This window comes from Epinephelus moara, chromosome 11 (genome assembly GCF_006386435.1).
Source record: "Epinephelus moara isolate mb chromosome 11, YSFRI_EMoa_1.0, whole genome shotgun sequence".
NCBI lineage: Eukaryota > Metazoa > Chordata > Actinopteri > Perciformes > Serranidae > Epinephelus > Epinephelus moara.
In genome coordinates this window covers 19,367,199-19,388,753 of record NC_065516.1, presented here as the reverse complement: position 1 = coordinate 19,388,753, position 21,555 = coordinate 19,367,199, and the positions used below count along the sequence as shown (strand labels likewise).

General features: G+C 40.3%; 1 protein-coding gene across 1 annotated transcript in view; it reads right to left on the bottom strand.

Moving 5' to 3' along the window:
- The window catches only part of vipr1b (vasoactive intestinal peptide receptor 1b), a 57,684-nt gene that overhangs the window by 32,064 nt on the left and 4,065 nt on the right, over nt 1-21,555 (bottom strand). Inside the window, exons 2-3 of the mRNA XM_050056672.1 lie at nt 14,646-14,736; nt 9,242-9,352 (exon numbers count right to left, since the gene is read on the bottom strand). Coding sequence (XP_049912629.1) covers nt 9,242-9,352; nt 14,646-14,736 — 202 coding nt within the window. The remainder of the gene's footprint in view (nt 1-9,241; nt 9,353-14,645; nt 14,737-21,555) is intronic.

Sequence of the window (21,555 nt, the reverse complement as noted above, 5' to 3'; positions counted from 1 at the left end):
GCATTTTATTTTTGCAGGTTTCTAGAAATTCACACAGCACTCCTGCAATAACCTGATACTAGTTTCTCACATTCCATGTATGTTTTAATATACTGGATTAGACCTTCAGGACTACTGTTAAACGAACATGTCTGCATGGTTTTATGTTTGAAATAAATAAATGAAAGACAATTTTAGTTAAACCTGAAATTAAGAGTTAAGAAGAAAATGATTTTTATGGATTGTAAAAGTCTGTCAGCATGCCTTTGTACTATCAGACTGAGAGGTGTTTTTATCAAGTTGTGGCTTCGTTTTACTGCAACTTCGATTTTTTTTGTGTATTTGCTGAATGTGCAAAGTTCTTTTCATAAAACGCAGAGGTGAGCTGAATCAAGGCAAAAGCTATTCCTCCTCATTGAGTTTCTTTATTAAAGGTAAAGCAGTCACACAGAGACGTATTAAAAAAGAAAAAGTCCAAATCGTGTTTTAAATCTAAGAGACAGCTGAGATGTGGCTTGTGCGAAAAGGGCTGCAACTCAATAGGAGGAAAAGGTCACAAATACTTTTTACTTTCAGCGTATCAAAGTGAGAAATTTCATTATAAAATGACATTTGCCTTCGACTGAAGACGCCTACACCACCTAGTTTAAAAGAACAAGGTTATGCGCCTTCATTAAAATCTGGTTTTATGCCAAAATCTATTCTTCTTAATTGTTTTGTTTTTTGTAAAAATGGCGATTCACTCATAACAGCTTTGAAAATCTGACGCTGACGCATAAAGACAGACAACCATTCACACCTATGGGTAATTTAAACCTGCATGTCTTTGGACTGTGGGAGGAAGCCGGAGTACCCGGAGAAACCCCACACTGACATGAGGAGAACATGCAAACTCCACACATCCCGGGGTTCGAACCTCCCACCCTGGGTTTGAACCAGAAACCCTCTTGCTTGCTGTGAGGTGACAATGCTAACCACTACATCACCGTGCCGCCCAGGGATATCCTTGCAAATAATGAAACGTAATGCAGAATGAATGATTCTGTAGGAGTGTGTGTGTTGGTGACCTCAGTTCATGTACGTGGCTAATTTACCGTGTCAGCTTTACATGCTTTAACCACAATTGCTTGTGTGATATAGGTAAGGAAATTTAGTAAAGACTAATTTATAATTCTAAATGTTTTGAATTATTTGGCAAAACCATGATAACTAATGTCCACGGATGTTCATGTAAAATGTATATTTGCTGAGACACTGACAAGTGTTATTAGTACTCACAAACAGCACTATAAATGCAAATTCAAACATGTTGCTTGGACCATTTATCACTGTCAGAACTCATGTCATGGGTTGTTCCACTGTATACTTCTACTGATGATAAAAATGACAACAAGGCAGTTGTCCTGTATTCAGTTCTGCCTCAGTGGGAAAACAAAGATTTCAGGACAGGTCATTTATGTCATTTATTCTCAGGCCAACGAGGAATCAGGCAACAAATTATTTCAACAATAACAACAGGAAAAACTGTTTGTCCGGCACAATGTTACGAGGCTCTCATGGCTCCCAATTAGATGAAAGTATGTCTCCATCTCACAAAGAACTTGCTCTTATTAAAGCCCAAATGGCCTATTATACTGATGTATACCCACAATAAATATGCAAGGGGGGATTCTCTGATGTGCTCTACAGAGGACCTACTGATACTGATGTGTGTCTACTGCAAATCACTGTCACAGAGCAGTTTACTAAAAACTTAAAACCTGATAATCAAGCCTACATTAAGTATGATATAAGACATAAAAGAGTTGTTGGCCATTTTCACTATATCCTAAGTAGGGCTGTTAGCGTTAACACAATGCAATGCGCATGCAATTAACATCTGAAAAATAATGCATCATTTTTTAAAATCATGTTAATCCTGAGCTGCAATTTCGCCACTGCGTGTCTTTCAGAGCTAAAGATGGCTGATGATACTGGTATCATGTGAAACTAGAAGACCTAAAAAATCCAGTGGTACCTTTTCAGGAATGGAGCTAAATAATACTCCAAATTTAGGCAAGATTTTGGTGAGGGAAAAACAGCATGGCCATTTTCGCAGAGGTTCCTTGACCTCTGACCTCAAGATATCTCAATAAAAATGGGTTCTGTTGTTACCCATGAGTCTCCCCTATACAGACATGTCCACTTTATGTTAATCCCATATAGTTTGGGGCACAAACTATGCACTTTTTTGCATGCAAAGTTGCACATTAATGACTAGAAAAACCTGACACACAGTGCTGAGCTGAATCTCAAATTAATCTAATTAAAGTAATTAAAGTTTCCAGCTTTCAGGTGATATATACCACTTCTATGCAGCATATACTGTTGACCTGCTATCTCCCTCAAAAGATCCCCTCTCCGCCTGAAAAAATACAAAAATTGGTCTACAGTTTGTGGGTCTCAGAGAGTTGATTGTGTGCTGCAATTTCGTCTCTTCGACCACACTGTTGTAGCAGTGCAGCAGATTTGGAAGAGATAAATCTCAAAGTCGAGATCATAAAGTAAATGTCTTTGCATCCATTTGATTCCTAATCAGAACACACTGGTAAGAACTGCTTCACCTTATTAACGCAGACTTCAAAGCTTCTGAAATTTTAAACCTGCAATCAAAAAGTGCGAATAATCGCGATTAATAATGGAAATTCAACTATTAGTAGTGATTTTTAAAAATGAATCGTTTGACAATCCTAATTCTAAGGTATATTCAGCAATTCTTCTGCTCAATGTCTGTGGCGGTCCATTCAAAGCGTTCTTACCTAACGTTTTTTCCATCAGCTTTAAGCCAAGACACACCAAACCAACATTAAAGAATTAGCAGTGACAAAGGCCGACTCTTGCATCACCTAACATCACCTGAGTTTTGGCCAAAAAGTTGCACTTGAACATCATTCTGCACTTGTGTGAGAGGACTTAACTCTCCATACCAGCAGACAGTGGTAGCCTGTATTTGTCATTCAAAAACACAAACTGGAAGACATACAGGGCGGATTCATGACGCTAGTTAGCCAGTTAGCATATTAACAATACACTCGATGAAGGATATTTACCGTGCACTAGCAAACAATAAACAATTACAAACCCTTTCTGCCAAAGAGAAAGAGTTTGTTTTGATCTTGCCCTCTAGCTGTTTGTTTACTTTCCTCACTTCTTCTCTCATGCACTGAGCTAAACTGACAAACACAGTGATGATCATTCACTGACAGGCTCCAATGTCTCAAACGTAGATTCAACATGCTGAATAGGTTGCAAAACAGCCAACAAAAGTTGACTAGTGCCAACGGTGCAGGACACACCGCAAAAACTAGATCAACAGAGGCTCACAGATGACCTGGCACTGACCAATGGTCAACAGTCAGCTTGGTGTGTCACGGCCCTAAACTCTACCATGCTGCCACCGGTTCACGTAGAGTTTAAAAACTGCATCCTCAATCTTTGAGGTGTCACATTTCACTGTTTTTAATGCCTGTATGAGTGAAGCAGCACTTCAGCATACATTAGGATGCACAACTGTCTTAGGTGAGATAAAGATTTATTCACACCCACGAATATGCAAAGGTACAGTATGTGGAAGGTTTCAGGATCCAAAAGTGGAAAAGACTGTGGAACTGCAGTCAGAACTTTAGAAACTTTGTCTGAAACTTAATTACAAATTAAATCCAGATTTAAAGCTAATCCTTCTTTTAAATAAGCATACAAATATATATGGTTCAGCATTTAAACACTGATGATGCCACTCTCATTTAATATTAAATAAGGCCTGTTAGCTTAGCTTAGTATAAATACATGGAAAACAGCTCGCCTGGCTTTATTCAAATGTAGTAAAATCTGCCTTTGTGTACCTCTAAGGATAAAGCCCGGCTAGCTGTTTCCAGTCTTTGTCCCGAGCTGACCACACAAAAGGTGATTACAGCAAATCTATGGTATCTATATATGTTTACAGCATGAACTCATTATTTTTTCCCTTGAGAACAAAGTGAAACTAGGAGAACAATGGAAACAGAAGCGACCAAGATTCAGGGGAAATCAGCATGATTAATTAACCAATTTACTGTAACACAAGGTTTAAAAAAGGTGGAGTCTTGAAATAACTGTGAGAGCCAGCAATTATTAACGCAAAGGTATAAAGTATAAGGGAAAAAAGGGCGGACACAGAGAGGGTTATTACACATTTACATTGAAGAATTTGAAACTAATGAGAGGCTCTGCTCTTGAAAACCTGCTGTGAGTGCAAGATTTCTTCCCAAGTTAGTTTCTGACTCAACTCATTAGAGGGTCCAGACAGTATATATTTCACAGTGAGGTGACATCTATATGGTAGTGGAACCGTAAAAAGCCCATCAGCCCCATCTCCAATAGTTATGAATAGTTGGATTATAGCACATCTCTCAGTCAGGGGGAAAGAATAAGCATTGACTGGCTGGGTCACAGAGACAGGAGCAGGTATAGAGCTGGAGGCAAATAGCCCAGAGGTGCTGAAAAGAAGAAATGGATATCCATCAGCAGAGATGTGAAAATGACTCTGGGTGGAGGTAAAAAAAAATTGGATGTGAAGGAGAAGTTTGGGTCAGAAAGCATAACAGAAAGCTGGTACTGATCTGCACTACAGTCGACCCCGCTGTGATGATTATTAACCCAATATTCAGTTCAAGTCAAGTTTACAGTCAGACAGCACAGGACAAAAACCTTTATATATATGGCTGTGATGACCTCTGGCCTTTGCACTCAGCCCCATTTAAACATTAAATCAGCTACAAGGAGTTTTTGTCTGGTTATCAAACAGTTTCAGTTTAAAAATTATGCCTTTATTTGACCCACATTAGCAAACAGGACCATCAGACTGGCTTTTTAATGCCTGTCCTCGGGTTTTAAATTCCCAATGAACTATCTGGTAAAATTTCAGGGAAGGTATTAAAAATTAGACACTGCTCAAGCCTAATTTAAATGCAAAGAGAGTGACTGCACTGATGAATGCATGCATTGCAAATAAACAAGGAAAGGTCCTTTTTATTTGGCAGTGTTCTCACGAGTTAAACCACTTAAATGCTAATCAGATCACATACTTTACTTAGGAGGTGACATGAGGAGGACCAGGTCAACACAATTCACTATGAAGAGCATGTCATTGGTCACTTTCAGCAGGACACTTACACAATTATCCAAAATGTGATGTTGGTCTGAGAGAGGCAGCGCTAAGTAAAAAAAAAAAAGTGACATTTTCAGGAGAATTAATGTTAAAATTACAGCTGTCAAATTTAACACATTAATAACGAGTCAACGCAAATTCCTTTTAACGCCACAATTTCTTAATGCGCGATTAATGCATGTACTTTCTGTGATGATGACCCTCTGCCAACCCCGTAGTTTGGGAAATCAGGAAGTGATGCAGCAGTAACGTGTGGCTGGCAAGCAGAAACAAACCTCCATGAGCAGAAACGGAAAACCAAAGGCATGTTCAGCTTCAAAGCTCGGCCAGATGGTTCTCTCGACAAGACCAGAGTTATTTGAATTTGCTGTTGATAGGAATTAAGTTACCACTGGAGTACATCAAGACGCTTTAAAAAAAAAAGGGGATATTTAGTTAACCTTTACAGGAGTAAAGTTGGACGCTACATTGTGTTTGTATCACTAAGAAATGTCAAAATAATTCAGGTATGTCTTTGTGTTGTTGCTTGTTGGGCTTGAGTTTGCCATGAATCCACTTTTATGTCTGGAACCTCCCGTCTACAACAGGCTTGAGACGCACCCCCGTTGAGGACTTGGCTCAGATTCCAGAGTTACTCTCTTATCCTGAAGCCTCCTTAAGGAATCTAATCCCGTTTGATTCGGCGGGGGGAACCTCTTGCGTCCGCATGCCTTTGCCAACGTCGACCCCAGCAGGACTCGAATTCTGGACCTTCGCATAGAAGACAAATGCTCTGACCACTACACTAGGGAGGGCCTGAGTTTGCCATGGTTCAGCATATATTTTGAGCATGCAGTATCTTTGAGGTTATTCTGGAGAATATTCTGGACAGTATTTGTTGTTGTTTTGGGTTGTTGCAATAACAATAATTATAAATTTGCATAAAGCAAGCGTATTTGTCCACTTCCATGTTGATAAGTATCCCTTTAAGGTACAATTAGAACAAAAGAAATGTCCAATTAATATCGATTTAAGTATGGACAATCATGCGATTAATAACTATTAAATATTTTAATCAATTGACAGCCCCAGTTAAAATGTTAATATGCAGAATAATGAAATCAGTTTAAATGAAAGGCATGACAAGAAGGCAATGTCCAGCTATCATTAACCTAGAAACCGCGTTCTCACAATTGCGTTTTGAAGGCAGAAGCAGACGTAATCTGCTGTGACATCACTAACTGAAAGTTTCTACCCACTGTACAACACAGTGAAGCATTAGATACACTGATTCATAAATGTGGCACCGTGTACGCAGATCACTGGTGATGTCAGGGCCATTTTCATTTCCTTTCATTCATGAAGGCGACAGAGTCATGAATGAAAACGCTTGTGTTACACTGAGCCAGAAAATAATTCCCTGGTTGTTGGGTCAGGTTGCTGAGGCAGCAAAAGTTTTGATAGTCTGAGAGGAGAAGTTGATGTAACCCAACATGCCACATAGTTTGTTTCCATGCCCCCAGGGGCAGCAGCAAGCTTTGAAGCCAATTTAACATAGAGGCAAAATGTGGAATCACAACGTCCAGGTTTGTCACGTGATGTCATGGAGCCCAAGAAGACGTTTTCCCATAGACTTACATTGGGAAAGAGATGTTTGTAAATCAGTTGATACATTTTTTAGCATCACAACCCCCACAAAATGACTCCTTTCACTATCTGGATATGATCAATACAGTCCAATAACGATAAGGTCTGGAAGAGCTGCACGATTAAATCATTTTTATATCCATCAAAGAAGAATGCCAAACTGGAAGTTAGCCACTTGGCTGGTGAAAGTCTCCAGTGCACTTGCTCTATGGGCCCCAAGACATGAAAGATTCTGGTAATTTTATTCTCAGGAAGCCAAACTTTTTTGGCTCCATGCCCCACTGAACAACTTTCAACCAGGGCCCCACGTCCAAAGTTGTATCCAGTGCTGTCGATGAAAACTGTTTGGAAAAGGGCAGGCACTTTCCAAACATACTTGGCAGGTGATTGGATGGATTATCTGTCCGTCACCATCTATCACTGGCTATCTTGAACCAATCAGATCAACCAAAGCAAGTCAGCAGAAGCGTGAAAACAACCTTTCCATTAAGAAAAGCCTTTGGTGCCAATCTTTGCTCTTCATTCAGTGAAGAAAAACTCTTCAGTTTTGACACGACTGATGCTGTTGCAGCATCTGTGCTAACCCACAGTTGCCTCTTCGTGCCAACACAAACACCTAAACCACACCTGTAGCTGCCAGCAGCTCCTCTAATGTCTAACTTGTATTATGATTCAATCCCATACAAAATATTTTATTTTCTGTGCCCTCAGTTTGGATCTGAGTGGGTTATGTTCGCTCAGGGGATGTTCTGTGCTTTGAATCACAGTAGTGCTTCACATAATTGCTTTTAATAATCCCCATGGTCTCAGAACATATGATGAGACATGGTTTTGACCTGCCAACATGTAAGAGTCAAATTACATGAATTACTTTTCTCTGACTGTTATTTCTACGACTGTTGTCTCTTGTCTTATCTCGCCTGTGGGTTAACCTCACTAACTCCAGTTGCAGTGCTTATCAGAATGCACACATCTGATTGGCTGAGTAGCTGTGAGATGATTTAACACATGCAATTGGTCTGTGAGTTTCCTGGTCGCTAAACCAATGCTACAAATGCTGCACAGGTTAAAACAGACACACAGTTATGTCAGTTAGAGCCATGGGTCCGCACCTGAGATGGAGAGGGATGACAGTTTAACAAGGGGGACGTATTTTGGTCAGTTTGCTAATAAGATGTTCCAACACTACCTCCCTCAAATCGCCTACCGTCACAACACAAATGCGAGTTAAGAGTTGACGCAGCAGAGCGACAAACAAGAACACAAGGTTTTAAAGAAAGGGAGGCAAACAGTTGAAATGCAAAAGACATTCAGTGGGACCATTTACAAGATTAAAACATCCTTGGTAATCTAAAATGAGCCAAGAAGAAAATGAAGCCCTGTTAATGAAGCAGAGGAAACTGACGAGGAACATTTTCAAAGCTCCTGGTACAGGGACAAAAGGTGATTCAACAGAACACAAAAATGTTTCTAATGTTTCTCTTCCTTATCTTTGGTTAGTGAATCATCGCTCTCCCTCCCCCCTCTCTGCCTGCGCTTGTTCCAAAATAAAGGTTAAAGGATAAACTGAATTCCTCCTTGTTTGCTTAGACCCTGACTGTAAGCTGCGACTCAGTTTACATGTACATTTTTTAAATCTGGCTCCTGTAAATGCCGCATACTGTTTACAGTAACCTGGATCAACTGTGATCCTGGGTTTGGGGTAGCTGAAGAACTCCCAATATCTGTCTGATTTTTTTTAATGCACCACAGTAGTTCAGAAGGTCAGTGCTATTGTGGATGATTTTTATCCCCCCAGAGCATTGTGGGTAAAGCACTGGTGTAGATTAGGAGGGTGGTCTATTCTTCTCGCTCTTTGCATTGATAGAATATTACACAAATGAAAAAAGTTCTGAAACTCTACGTATCATTCTTGTAAATACCAACGATGTAATAATACTATTTATGAATTAATATTGTTTGCCGTGAGCTTTCTGCAGGGTTTCTAATCATTTTCCGATGTCTGCAGGAGGTAATAGAAAAACCACCGGTTTGATGACGTTAAAATGTCCATTTGTATGCGAGCAACACATTAAACCTTCGCTCTCTACCCAAAGGCTTGACTGTATGCAAATACACTTTTAAATATCAAAATACTCACAGCTATAAAAAATGGGAATAAATGAAAACATATAAATGTGCTGACTGGCCCAGAACTGATAGCAAATGACAGCACAAGGTCCAGCGTTGGCACCTACAGGCTTGTTGGCCTCCAATTAAATTACTCCACTAACACAACATGATTAAATTACAGATATTTTAAATTATGAACATTGTCATTTTCTTGTTCTCAAGCTGGAGTTTGAAATGATTTCACTCTGGAATGTTTATCCAGTTTTGATTAAAGGCAAAGCAGAGAAAATATTCCTCATGCATGTTGTATTTACGTTAAGTGAGGGAAGATGTGTTTACCTTTGTGCTCGTCGCTGAAGTAACTGAAGTAAGTGGGGCAGCTTATTGTAACCACCTCTCCGACTCTGGCTGAAGGCCAACAGGCGATGATGTCCCACATGCCTTGGCAACCTGCCAGGAGGAGACAATACCATTAACATGGCATCACTCACACACACATATACACACATGCAGGCTGCAAGGACAAAATTAGATCATGTGCTTAACATGACACCCAATTACACACACACACACAGTGATTTTTTCAGTTTTAATTCAGGGATAGAAAACTTATTACAGATAGGATGGTTATTGTAGAAATGTGGAACAAAAGTTTATCCATCTTCATTCTCAACGTTATCAAATAAAATTGCATTCCTTCATTTTCACAGATAAAGAGGAACACAAACAATCTCAGGTTTTCATTATCTGCTTTAAATTTGGTTTGAAGACATTCAGGCCCTGTCTGCATGTATATTTTTCTCTACATTTTGGCCTCTCGTCCGCAAGAGTTTACACTAAAACTGATCTGATTTCTTTCTAAAAGGCAGACTTTTCAAAACCAGTTAGTGGGTATTGATGTGGACACTTAAAACGAAGCATTTGGGAGACAATGATGTAGTCAGTTTGTGCATATCAGTTGATGCTTTGTGTGATGAGCATGCACCAGAAACAATAATGGCTGTCGTTTCAACACACATGTATGTGCAAATAAAAAATGAAGCTAAATGAAACTAAAGCCCCGTTTTAACCAAACACTTTGAGTATGGTAGCACCTCTGTAACCAACAGTAACCCTTCAGACATAGTAACTCATCCCAAGCGTTTCCACAGCAAACAGTACTCTTAAATGTGGGCAGGGTTGTTGTCACTCACTGCTCCGTCCAGCACTCATTGTATTTCCTCATTACCGGTGACACAGATGGAAGTCTGCACCTCGTTTATCGTCCACAGAACGAGGCTGCATGCCCACATTTTCAGGACAAAATAAAACAGGCTGCAGTGAGAGCATCTCTCCATGGGATATTTAAAAATAGTGGGTTTGTGCATTTAGTCCTTCGAAGGCAAGCTCAGGGGTTCAGTGTTCTGTAGACTGACATTCCAAGACGAGTGAGGATCGGAATATATGCAGTTCACATAATCCAGTCATAATTAATACATATAAATGCTTGGAAATCCACTTATGCCGTCATATAAAAACTAAAGTAATGGTCAAAGCTGACACATGGAATTTAAGTTGTGCTGATGGATTCACGTCATCAACTCGTGCGTCGAGGAACATTACGAGTAAATGTTTTATTCCGACTGCAGCTGCTGCAGGAGGCAGCAAAACATCCTTTCATTTTATAGTTACAGTTACTAATAAAACTCTCCACAGTATGAACATCCTTTCATTTTATAGTTACAGTTACTAATAAAACTCTCCACAGTATGAACAGTGATTACATGAGCCTCAAAACCAGACACAACTCAGCCCTGAGCAGAGTGACCGTCCTCTATTGACCAATCAACAGATTGCAGTGTGCTCAGCTCCACTTTTTAGTACCAGATCTGTGTGCTAGGTACCCCAACAGAGGGGGGACCAAAAATGGGGATGGTACAGAACGGTTCCATTGGTACCATCCACAACTTTTCACAGTGGAAATGGAAAAAAAGCACATATACCTGAACTGTATACCGTACTGAGAGAAATGCAGCTTAAACTACCAGTTTGTTTAAGTTTTGTCAACACTGCTGATTCTAACTTCTTTACACTTTAACTTAGTGCTGCTGCACCACAACAAATGAAGACATCTGCTGCACCTAATGTTATTTCATCCACCTCAGCGTCTGGGGTTCATAACAGTTTTAGATCAGCAGATGGAGGGATAATTCCAAGAGTCGTATTGTTGTTGAGGAGGTGTGGAAGGAAAACTTTCTCATGTCCAGAGCATCACTCGTATCTTTGAGTTGGCTCCTTTGTCCTCATACTGAAGTGCAATCAGTGGTAATGAAATCTAGTTGTTTTGAATAAGGTGACGTTAGCCTGTGCATTTTACCACCTTTGCAATGAGGGGAGACGACTGAAGAGAGCTAACTGTGGTGAGCATTTGGAAACTTTTTTTGTACTCTAGTGTTTTTGGAGATATTTTGTAAAATGAAGGCCATGTGGGCAGATTTTTTTTTTAAACAGAGGGGGAAAATATCTGTTTTTAAAAATATTCATATGCATGTAGACAGGGCCTCAGTCATTTAGGTCTGTGGTGACTGGTTAGACACAACCTAACAATGTCAACCTCCAAATGAACTCCATAATATACTCTGACATAGCATCTATCGTGGCATCAACACACACATGCCATTAGGAGGACAGTTTTTTGTGCCTATATGTGCAATCACAATAAAAGTCACAGCACTGAGCACAGAATCTGAAATAACAAAAACACAAGTGATGAACCATTTCTGACAGATATTGATCTGAGGTTGAAAAACCGATAAAGGCACAGTTATAAACAATTCAGAGTGCAGACAACTTCTTCAGAACATCTTTGAATCTGTACAATGAACTGTGTGTGTGTGTGTGTGTGTGTGTGTGTGTGTGTAGCGCTACATTAACGCTGCACACCAGAGGACACGAGCTGTCAAGAAATTTTTATGACTGTTCTGTTTCAAGGAAGTCGTGGAATTGCTGGACAATCTCTATATTTAATATGTTGCATAACCGCAGGCGGTGAACGTATGGTTTCTCACAAACGCGCACACTAATTCATTTATTAGAGACGTGACCTGTGAGAGCAGCGCGCACTACCTTCCTGTTGAGGAAGCAGATAGGGAAGTAGAGAGTAATGGCAGAGATAAGGAGGAGAGCTGTTTCCACGCCACAGTTCATGCATATTCACTTAATGTACAGTATGTGCAATGATTTTTTATTAAAATGAGACAAAATGGAGATAGCAAGTTAAATGATGGCCATCTTACTGAGGCGTGTTCATCCAGACTCGAGGTCGGACTCTGTATATACTTTATATATCCACTTACTGCTGCAGACACAGTGGGTGAGCCAGTGTGTGTTCAACTCTAACGTTAATCACTATGACAGACAATGATGTTATCACGTGTTTTTGTGACCTTGCGTGGGAGTATTTAGTTAAAATCCCATCATATGCAAGGTTATCTTCATGCTTTGACCTTACAATGACTGTGTTTACACACACACTAATATTCCACTGTCATTCCAAATATGACAATATTCTAAATTTGATAGCATTTTGTGAGGGATATGCCGATATTTTTCGAGTTTTAGAAGCGATATGTTCACAGCCCATTTAGAATATATGTCTCAGCTAAGGTTTCTACTTCAGTTTGAAACACACAAACTGTTTATGGTCGGCTCTGCACGTTGGACACAAACCAGATAGCCAACAATTTGCAGTGCTGAAGTGGACATGCATTCCAAAGAGAAAATACCCTATTTCTGGTAGGGAGAAGAAACACACCTACTTTAAACATTATAAAAGATCTAGATATCAGCAGGTTTTTGGATATGTGCAATTATCTTAATGCTGGCCTTTTCAAATAGGTGGCTAAAGGAATGAAAGGCTTTACCAAGTAAAGAAGCAAATGACAAGTGGCTTCAGCTGTTCTACTGTTCCATATTTTGACGTGATAAACGACATGTTAGGGCACATTAATCAAAGTATGCACAGCTGCATTTAAACAGGAATATTAGTGGAATATTCATTTTCATTAGCCATAAAAACAGCTTAGTAGAAACATTGTATTTTTTAGAATAAGGGCAAAAAACTGAATGTTTTGTGCATGTAAATGTGTCAAAGTCATGTCCATCATGACAAAGTCCATCCTTACTAGCTTTGATGGCTCTACACACTCACAAAGCTGTTTTTCAATTATTCTGATGCGACACTACACCTGTCAGTGATGACACAAAATGATGATATTTCATAAATGTCCAAAATCTCAATTTATTACTCATCATAGAGCACAGAATGTAAAATATTGATAGTGAAGTTAAAGTCCCCCTCCACTCAAAATATGTTTTTCTTCCATATATATTCCCTCAAATGTCTGACCCTGACTATTCTGACTTGTGTCTGTGCAAAGTCTGTCGCAAGAGAGGTGTTTTCATAATCGTTTACTGAATGTACGCCGGGCAAGCTAGGTTTGGTACATCACTAATATGGAAGCAATCGCTGTCTAATACTAGAGCTCAGAGCGGACTTATGAGTAATCTAAAAATCTCAGCAAGATGGAAGATATCTTTCTATGAACTTTGATTAGACCTCTGGTATATAGTTACGCAATAACAATGTGATAACGTGAACACACTGACATCATAGCAGATATTATTGTATGTATTTACAACCGTTTACGCTGTGTCAGTCACTGCCAGTTATAACCTAACAAGCTAACAAACAACATAAACAAATAAAAGATGCTACATACCATACTGATTCTCAATTTGTCGCCAATTATGGTGCTCAACAGACTCTTTATCTGAGTCTGAATTTGACTGAAACTCAAAAATATTTGACTGAATCTCTCTGGTGCAATGCTCATTCACTCCTTAACATAGCGCAAGCGACGTTGGTGGGTGTGGCGGAGGCCATATCCAGAATTCCTCAGTGGAGGAGATTAAATATCATGTGGGAAAACCATGTTAAACAAGATATTAATCATAGCAGAGTACTTTTTACATGCTTCAAAACATGTCTTGGGTGGAACTTTAATATCTCACCCCTACAACTTTTTTTTCTTTGCTGACATTTTTTGACATTTAGCATCATTAAAAATATGCCGAATTAGCTATTAGCAGTTTGTGTTTGCAGCGTACCTGTGGATATACAGACAGCTTACACTGGATTACTTTGACACTGAAGAAAATTTTAAAATGTGATGAGGCTCAGGCATGTTCTGGAGTTCAGAGGAGCATCTTTTTTCATGATTTCTCCGCAGTCTTTCCACCTTGCTACAGAGTAAATGATTGCATGTCTTTTCTGGAATACTGTATGCGTGAACAAGGGAGTCACCCAAAATCTGTATTGTAATAGAAAATGACAAAAGCGTAATTTGTCCTGCCATAAAAGTTGCAAGAAAACTGGGAGTTGGGATGTGTCAGTCAAGCAAGGTCACACCCACCCAGCCCTGAGTGAAAACACCATCCTTCAACTGACTACATATATGCACTCTTTACTTTGAAGTGAGGCGTGATTGTAAGAGCCATCTAAGGTGAAGTCAGCATAATTCAGCTATTTCTCTGGAGAAACTGCGGCCTGTATTTCAGCCAGCTATAATGATGCTTCATCTATAAACTCCCACACTGTATCACCTTACCTCTCCATTTATTTACTCATGCTGTTTCCCATTTCCGCTAAATAGCCTCCTGCACACCCTAAACAGAGAGAGGAAAATGTGTTTTCGAGAATGACCTGAAGTGACGTTCCCATAGGTGCTATTCTCACAGCGCTCTTTCTCCAGTCTGATGTCGTTCATCACATCGCACATCTGCACCGATGACACCTGTGGAGGAGGCAGAAAGCACATTTAGGTGTCGAGTACTGAATATGCATTTATCACACTGCAATTAGACACTGAAAGAAGTTGTAATTAGTGAGGCTGAGTTCAGCAGACAGGTGACTATTCTACCTCACATTTCCTTTTATCACATTCCCGTAGCTATGGCCTTTTATGTTTTCCGATTAGACTGAACCCCCAGCTAATAATACACAGAAATGTTCTCTATGTCTGAAATCCCTCTTGCCTGGCAAATAGATGCTATCATGCAAATGGATTAGGAAGCGGAGAGGGGAGCCACTGAGTAATCTACCACGATTGTTCATCTGTGTCAACAAAAGCTGAAAAATGCGGGCTGACAGCCACCGGCGCAGAGCCGCTGGGTCAATGAAAATGTGTAAGACGAGCAGCGAGGAGCTTGAGAAGGTCAGCGGAGATGAAGAGAGAGAGAGAGTGTATTCTTGAACTCTCGGTGAAGAGCTTCACCCTGCTACCAAAGCTACAAGACTCAAGGCAGTAAAGGTCACAGTGAGAGGAGCGATAAAGCCAAAAAACACATACCGGTAATATATTAACAACTGTACAATTCATGTTCTGATAATTGGTCCTTATAGATGTCTTTGTGAGAGCCTTCACCACCCCTCTGCTGTCAAACACAAAATGATCCCCATCAATCATCCACAGATGCCCTGTTTAGTCCGGGGTTGAGCTCCCAGTAAACCTCACACAGTTGTAAACAGCAGTCTGTAGCATACTGCTCACCTCAGACAGGACGAACACACCATCATTAATTTAAATAGCACTTCTCTCCTTAAGCATATGCATGGTGGTGAAATGACTCAATGTAATGAGGCAGAATAACCCCAGAAGTACGCTTTGTTTGTCATTTACAACAAGGAGTAAGCACACTATCTACACCGCCTGCTGTGCTTTGGGATGTCTGCTTGTGCAGGAATATTTGAGAGCACACAAACATCAGCACAAAATGGGATTTCTGCAAGGAGCAGATGGTGCAGCACAACGTCAGACACAATATTTGTTTGTGACTCGTCAGAGTGTAACACCAAGTCAGTTCAACTTCAGGGATATCAATCTGTCCATTTAGGAAGCCCAAGTGATTGTGAATCAGTTTCAGCTGCTTTGGTGCAAATGAAAGTGACAACAGGTGCAATGGAGAGGCAAAAAGGGAATGGTTTTACATGTGGTGGCCACAGACAGTCGCTCTCCTCATTCTTCCTGGCTGATTCTTCTCTAGCTTTGTGTTCTGCTAGTGTCCATGTCACTATTGGTAGCATGAGGCGGTACTTGCAGGCTACTGGTGTGCATGTTTCTGACCAAACTGTCAGAAACAGACTCCATGAGGGTGGAATAAGGGGCCTGATGTCCTCTAGTGGGACCTGTGCTCACAGCCCAGCACCGTGCAGCTCGATTGGCATTCACCAGAGAACACCAGAATTGGCAGGTCTGCGACTGACACCCCGTTCTCTTCACAGATGAGAGCAGGTTCACACTGAGCACATGTGACAGGTGTGAAAGAGTCTGGAGACGCCGTGGTGAACGTTATGCTGCCTTTAACATCATCCAGAGTCAGTGATGGTCCTGGGAGGCATATCCTTGGAGGGTCGCACAGACCTCCATGTCAAAGCCAACAGTACCCTGCCTGCTGTTAGGTACCAGGATGAAATGCTCAGAGAGAGACATGCATTTGCAGGTGTTCGTACAGGTGTCCAGAAAACAACAGCATGAAACAACAACGTAGTGTAGCAACTTTGACAAACTGACAGAGAACAGGAGTAAATTAATTGGTATATATACACCTAGGCTGATTAGAGAAAGTGGGAACAGGTGAGGTGGGTGGTGAAGGTCAGGTAACTAGCACTGGAGGGAAAGAGGTTACTGCAGGGCTGGAGTCAGAGTCAGTCACAATACTTTAAATATTGCTAAAACATGTCTGAAGGAGACCTTTAAATCCACACAGGGGCTTTAAAGATTTGGCTCAGTGTAAAGGTAACCGATTCGCTGTGCTGCTGCAGCTACATTAAAGCCAAACAAGCTACTGTTGATTTGTAAGCATTACAAAAACACTACATCAAGGGCAACAGCTACCTGTAGGTTAACAACATTCATGGGAAATATGAAAATGAAGGCACTGCATACAGTACAAAACATGTCACACCTCTATCATTTCTCCCCACAACATTTCTGAGGCTCATTCACTGCCTCACTCACTCACTCACTCTCCCCCCCTGTGGATGAGGTCGTCCTGACACTATCACAATCTACAGAACTTTGCTCACAGGAGTCTTTGCCTGCAACTGATTACAGCACAAAAATCCAACATATCCTGAAGTAATAGCAGCAGCTCTGGCCGGGAGGCAGGAGATTCATCTGCTAACATTATCTGAGCACAGCAACAGGGACGGAGGAGGAAATCTCTTGTTGGCTAGACCCTTTGGTAACCTTATTTTTGATTAGTATGAAATTGATTGTCGGGCAACGTAGCAACAGAGAACTCAAGGGAGGATTTGAGTCAAGAAGCCCCTCAGAGGGAAAGGTAATACTTTGTGATCTCTGTAAACTTAAAACAGAGAATATAATATTCCACATGTACAAACTGGTCTGTAAGTGAGTTTTTAACTGTGTGGAGAGATGAAATGGACGGAAAAATTTCAGTATCATGATTATACTGAGCAAAGTTATAAGAGTTACCAGTATTGTTAAAGATATACTATGCAGAATGTTCCTACTTTTTCCTTTTACTTTACTATTTTGCTTCACTACTCTTAATAACCTTGTTTCCAGTTGCAGCAGGCAGGTGTTTATAGTCGGAGAGCTCTGAGTTAGCGGCTAATGCGAACTAGTGAGCTAGTGGAGCAATGAAGCTAAAGAGATATTTCCCTCAGGGGTTGTTGGACACAAAGTTAAAAGGAGGGTAAATACTGGACTTACATTTCTCAGGTGTCCAGAAACGTGACTCCACATAAATGTTTTCCATGTCTACTGGATTGGAAATGAAGCAAATGTTTGCTAAGATATTAGCTGCATCAACTTTTAGCTTGTTCAGCTGCTCCCTAGTGGCTAAAAGCAACAGCAAGAAAATAGATCCGTGGTTTGGTAGCAGTAATAAAACTCTGGTTGTTTACCTTAGAAGACAGAAAAGATGAATACATTGGATAATAAATAAAATAATGAATAGAAATGAAATGCAATAAATCCACTAAATATGTCATATAGGTCTGTATAGGTAGATTTATATGTATATAGGTTCACTCACATATTGGTAAATATATTCTTGGGATCTTATTGCTAGCTTAATATTTTAGTCATGGCTTCCTAAGACAATTGAATATAAAAGAGCCATCTGTCATATTATATACTCTATGTATTAGGACAGTGCAGTGGTTAGCACTGTAGCATTGTTGCCTCACAACAATAGGGTTCCTGGTTTGAACCCCTGGGGTGGAGGAGCCCTTCTGTGCTGAGCCTGCATGTTCTCCCCATGTCAGCATGGGTTTACTCAGGGTACTCTGGCTTCCTCCAAAAATCCAAAGACATGCAGGTTAATTGGTGACTCTAAATTGTCCGTAGGTGTGAATGTGAGTGTGAATGGTTGTCTGTCTCTATGTGTCAGCCCTGTGATAGTCTGGTGACCTGTCCAGGGTGTACCCTGCCTCTCGCCCAGTGTCAGCTGGGATAGGCTCCAGCCCCCCCTTGACGCCCAACATGATAAGCGGTTATGCAAAATCAATGAATAAATACTGTGCTTTTCCTTTGACAAGTCAAAATGTCTGCCGTAATATAAGACCGAAAAATGCTACTCAAGGTGTTTCTAGTGGGACGTTTAAATTAGGGGTGCTGTGACATAATGTTACTGATACATGGTAAATAAATTAAATTCTTGCTTGGTCTCCCAATGCCATGTGGTTGACTTTTTACTATACATTAAGTGAAACACTTCTTTTATTCGATTTTGCACAGTTATGGTGACAGACTCTTTTTCCACCTCCCTACACTTGTGAATGAATGATTTGAATGATTTTTTTTTTTTTTTTTTAGTGTCATGCCACCTAGTGGCCCATCCCCCACAGGATTATGTGACACCTTTGCAAAACAAAATAACAATATACATTTCATATTTCATTACATAAGTTAAATTTCCAGTCGTGCTGGTCAAGCATTTGATAACAACAGCAACAGAAAACCAATTTACAGAAGTACAAAAGTAAAGTTATACATCTACTGATACAATGTTCCCTTTTTCATGTCCCAAGCTTTCTCCAAATACTTTGCCAGTCCAAATATTTCTTTTTCAAACAGCCAAGTCAGTCGTTGTGAATCATCCGCATTTATCCAATCTACCTTAATCTTTGTATTACTAAACAACTCCTCGCAGATCTTCCAATAAAAAGGACAGCACAAGACAAAATGATACTCACTGTCTACTTCTTTAAGGTCACACATTGGGCAGATTCGACTGTCTTCTTCCAACCCTACATACCTCCCGGTTTCATGAAGTGGCAAAATGCCTGCTCTGATCTGTGCACAGAGTGATCTTTGTTTCTTTGACAGGTTATACAGAACATAATTTTCAGTGAAGTACTCATATTTTATTTCACGGTAGGTACGTAGCTTTGGTTTACTCCAAATCTCATCTGCCCACTGTTGTTGAACCTNCCGAAAAATGCTACTCAAGGTGTTTCTAGTGGGACGTTTAAATTAGGGGTGCTGTGACATAATGTTCCGTTGTATATCCCATTTGAATATTTTTTTTTGCTAATCTATTATCATCCATATTGAGTAACCTATTCCATAATCTGGCAGCCCAAACCTTCCAACGGACTTCACTGGGTATCAAATGGCCCGATAATGTACAGCTACACTCTTAGGATAACTACCATGACCCCAGATCCCAGCCCCGTAGTCCAGGACTGGACAGACACAAGCCTGCAAAAGTTTGGTATATGTAAGGAAACCAATATCTTTGAGTATCTTAATTTTACCAATAACTCCCCCTAATGCTCTACCTGCCGATTCAGAGAGGACTGTTGTGCCTTGAACAAAATTCATGTACTCATCTACATAAAGACCCAAGTATTTCAGTTGTATTCTTAGTGTTAATTTATCTGCGAAAAAGACACACAATAAATAAATCTCAATTTCAAGATGAATTTGGCAAATAGAATTTTTTTTCAGTTTTTCTACAATTATTGCGACAACATCGTTATATAGATAATCATGTAGTACAAATCTGATATATTGTGCCAGTCCTAATTTTAATTTTAAAAAAATCTTAAAATTAAGGCACAGACTGTTTTTTTTTTTTCCAAACTCAAGTTAACTGGCATTTTAATTAAATATGAAACTGGGACGTTGCCATTACCGCAGAAAGCAGGGGTGCTGCTGTTGTTGGCGCTGCAGCACACAAAAATTATCCCCCCACAAAAAACACACGCAACAACTGAGTCAAAAAAGACTGGCACGAAAGAGTCTGGCAATATTTTGGGCAGCCTGGACATTGATGCCCTAATGAGCACCTTCATCAGCGTCACCCCAGAGAGGAAGGCAACATTTGGAGCTCTGTGATGCAGGCGGTGCGCCAATTACTGCATCCGAAATTTCATACAGTGCCTGGGGGAGTGCATGTTTGTTTGTAGATAGGCTATTTTATGCAAAAGTTTTTACAGAGAGGGGGGCCAAAAGACTAAATATACAACTTATTTAAACTTATTGAAACAAGTTTGGGCTGCGTTTCATTCGCTCATTAGTTTATTAGTTCATACATAAGCCTGTATATTGTGACTAGATACACAAAGAGGGAGGCCGATGATGACATAAGAGTTCAGAGTGTGTGATTCATGGGAGGGATCGAATGTGGGGTACATTTACTCATGTATGAAGATACAAGAGATGAGTCGAAGGGTCCTGTCCCAGTGATTTATACTCGCTGTGGCAAATATTAAGTCCCTGCAAGTTAGAGATGCAGAGAACTTACCTATCTGAAATTTGGACAGCCATGGATATTGCTGTAGCAGGCAATGAATCAAATTGTCAATCTCAAACTATGCTGATGATAAGTGGGCCTCTGCAAAGCCTCAGGGACACACACAGTGTCTCCATGAGCAAAACATCACATAAATACCTGCCAACTTTGATACTTTGTTAGCACAGAGCTCATCACGAGGGCCGCCGGGCTTGTTGCTCCAAGTTTTTAGCGATTGTTGTCATTTCAAATGGCCGCCGGTCTTGCTTTGTTTGAGTACAAGATAACGATCAAATAAAAAACGAGGAGAGCTGACAGGAAAATGAAATGAGGAGCTCGTGTCTGTGTGTGGCCACGCAACGCAGAGTAATGTGTTTATCCCCATCCTACACTTCACTGGAGAGCAACATCTACATCCTGCGTGTGCCTCTTCAGCCTCATGTTGTTTCACTCGGGGTTCATTCGGTTTAAAGATTAAATACTTTCCCAGCCAAACAAACATGACAGGACAGAAAAATGCAAGTGTGCAAAATGGAATAAATCGAGTCAGTTGCTCTGGATAATAGCATCTCCCAAATATGTATTAAAGAAAATTGTTGTGTGATATCACTCTCATGTCTGCATGACGCTGAAGCCGTAACAGCTTATCCTAGCAAAAATAAAACAGGAAACCTGTCCAATGTTAAAAAATATGCATACCTGAAGGCTCACTAATTAACACATCATACCTTGTTTCTTTATTGCACACACAGCGAGTTATGTGCTGGAACTATTCCTGTTTGAGTGCTTTGGATTCCAGCTAGAGGCACAGCTCTAGAGAATTCTTGATGAATTGAAGTCGTAGG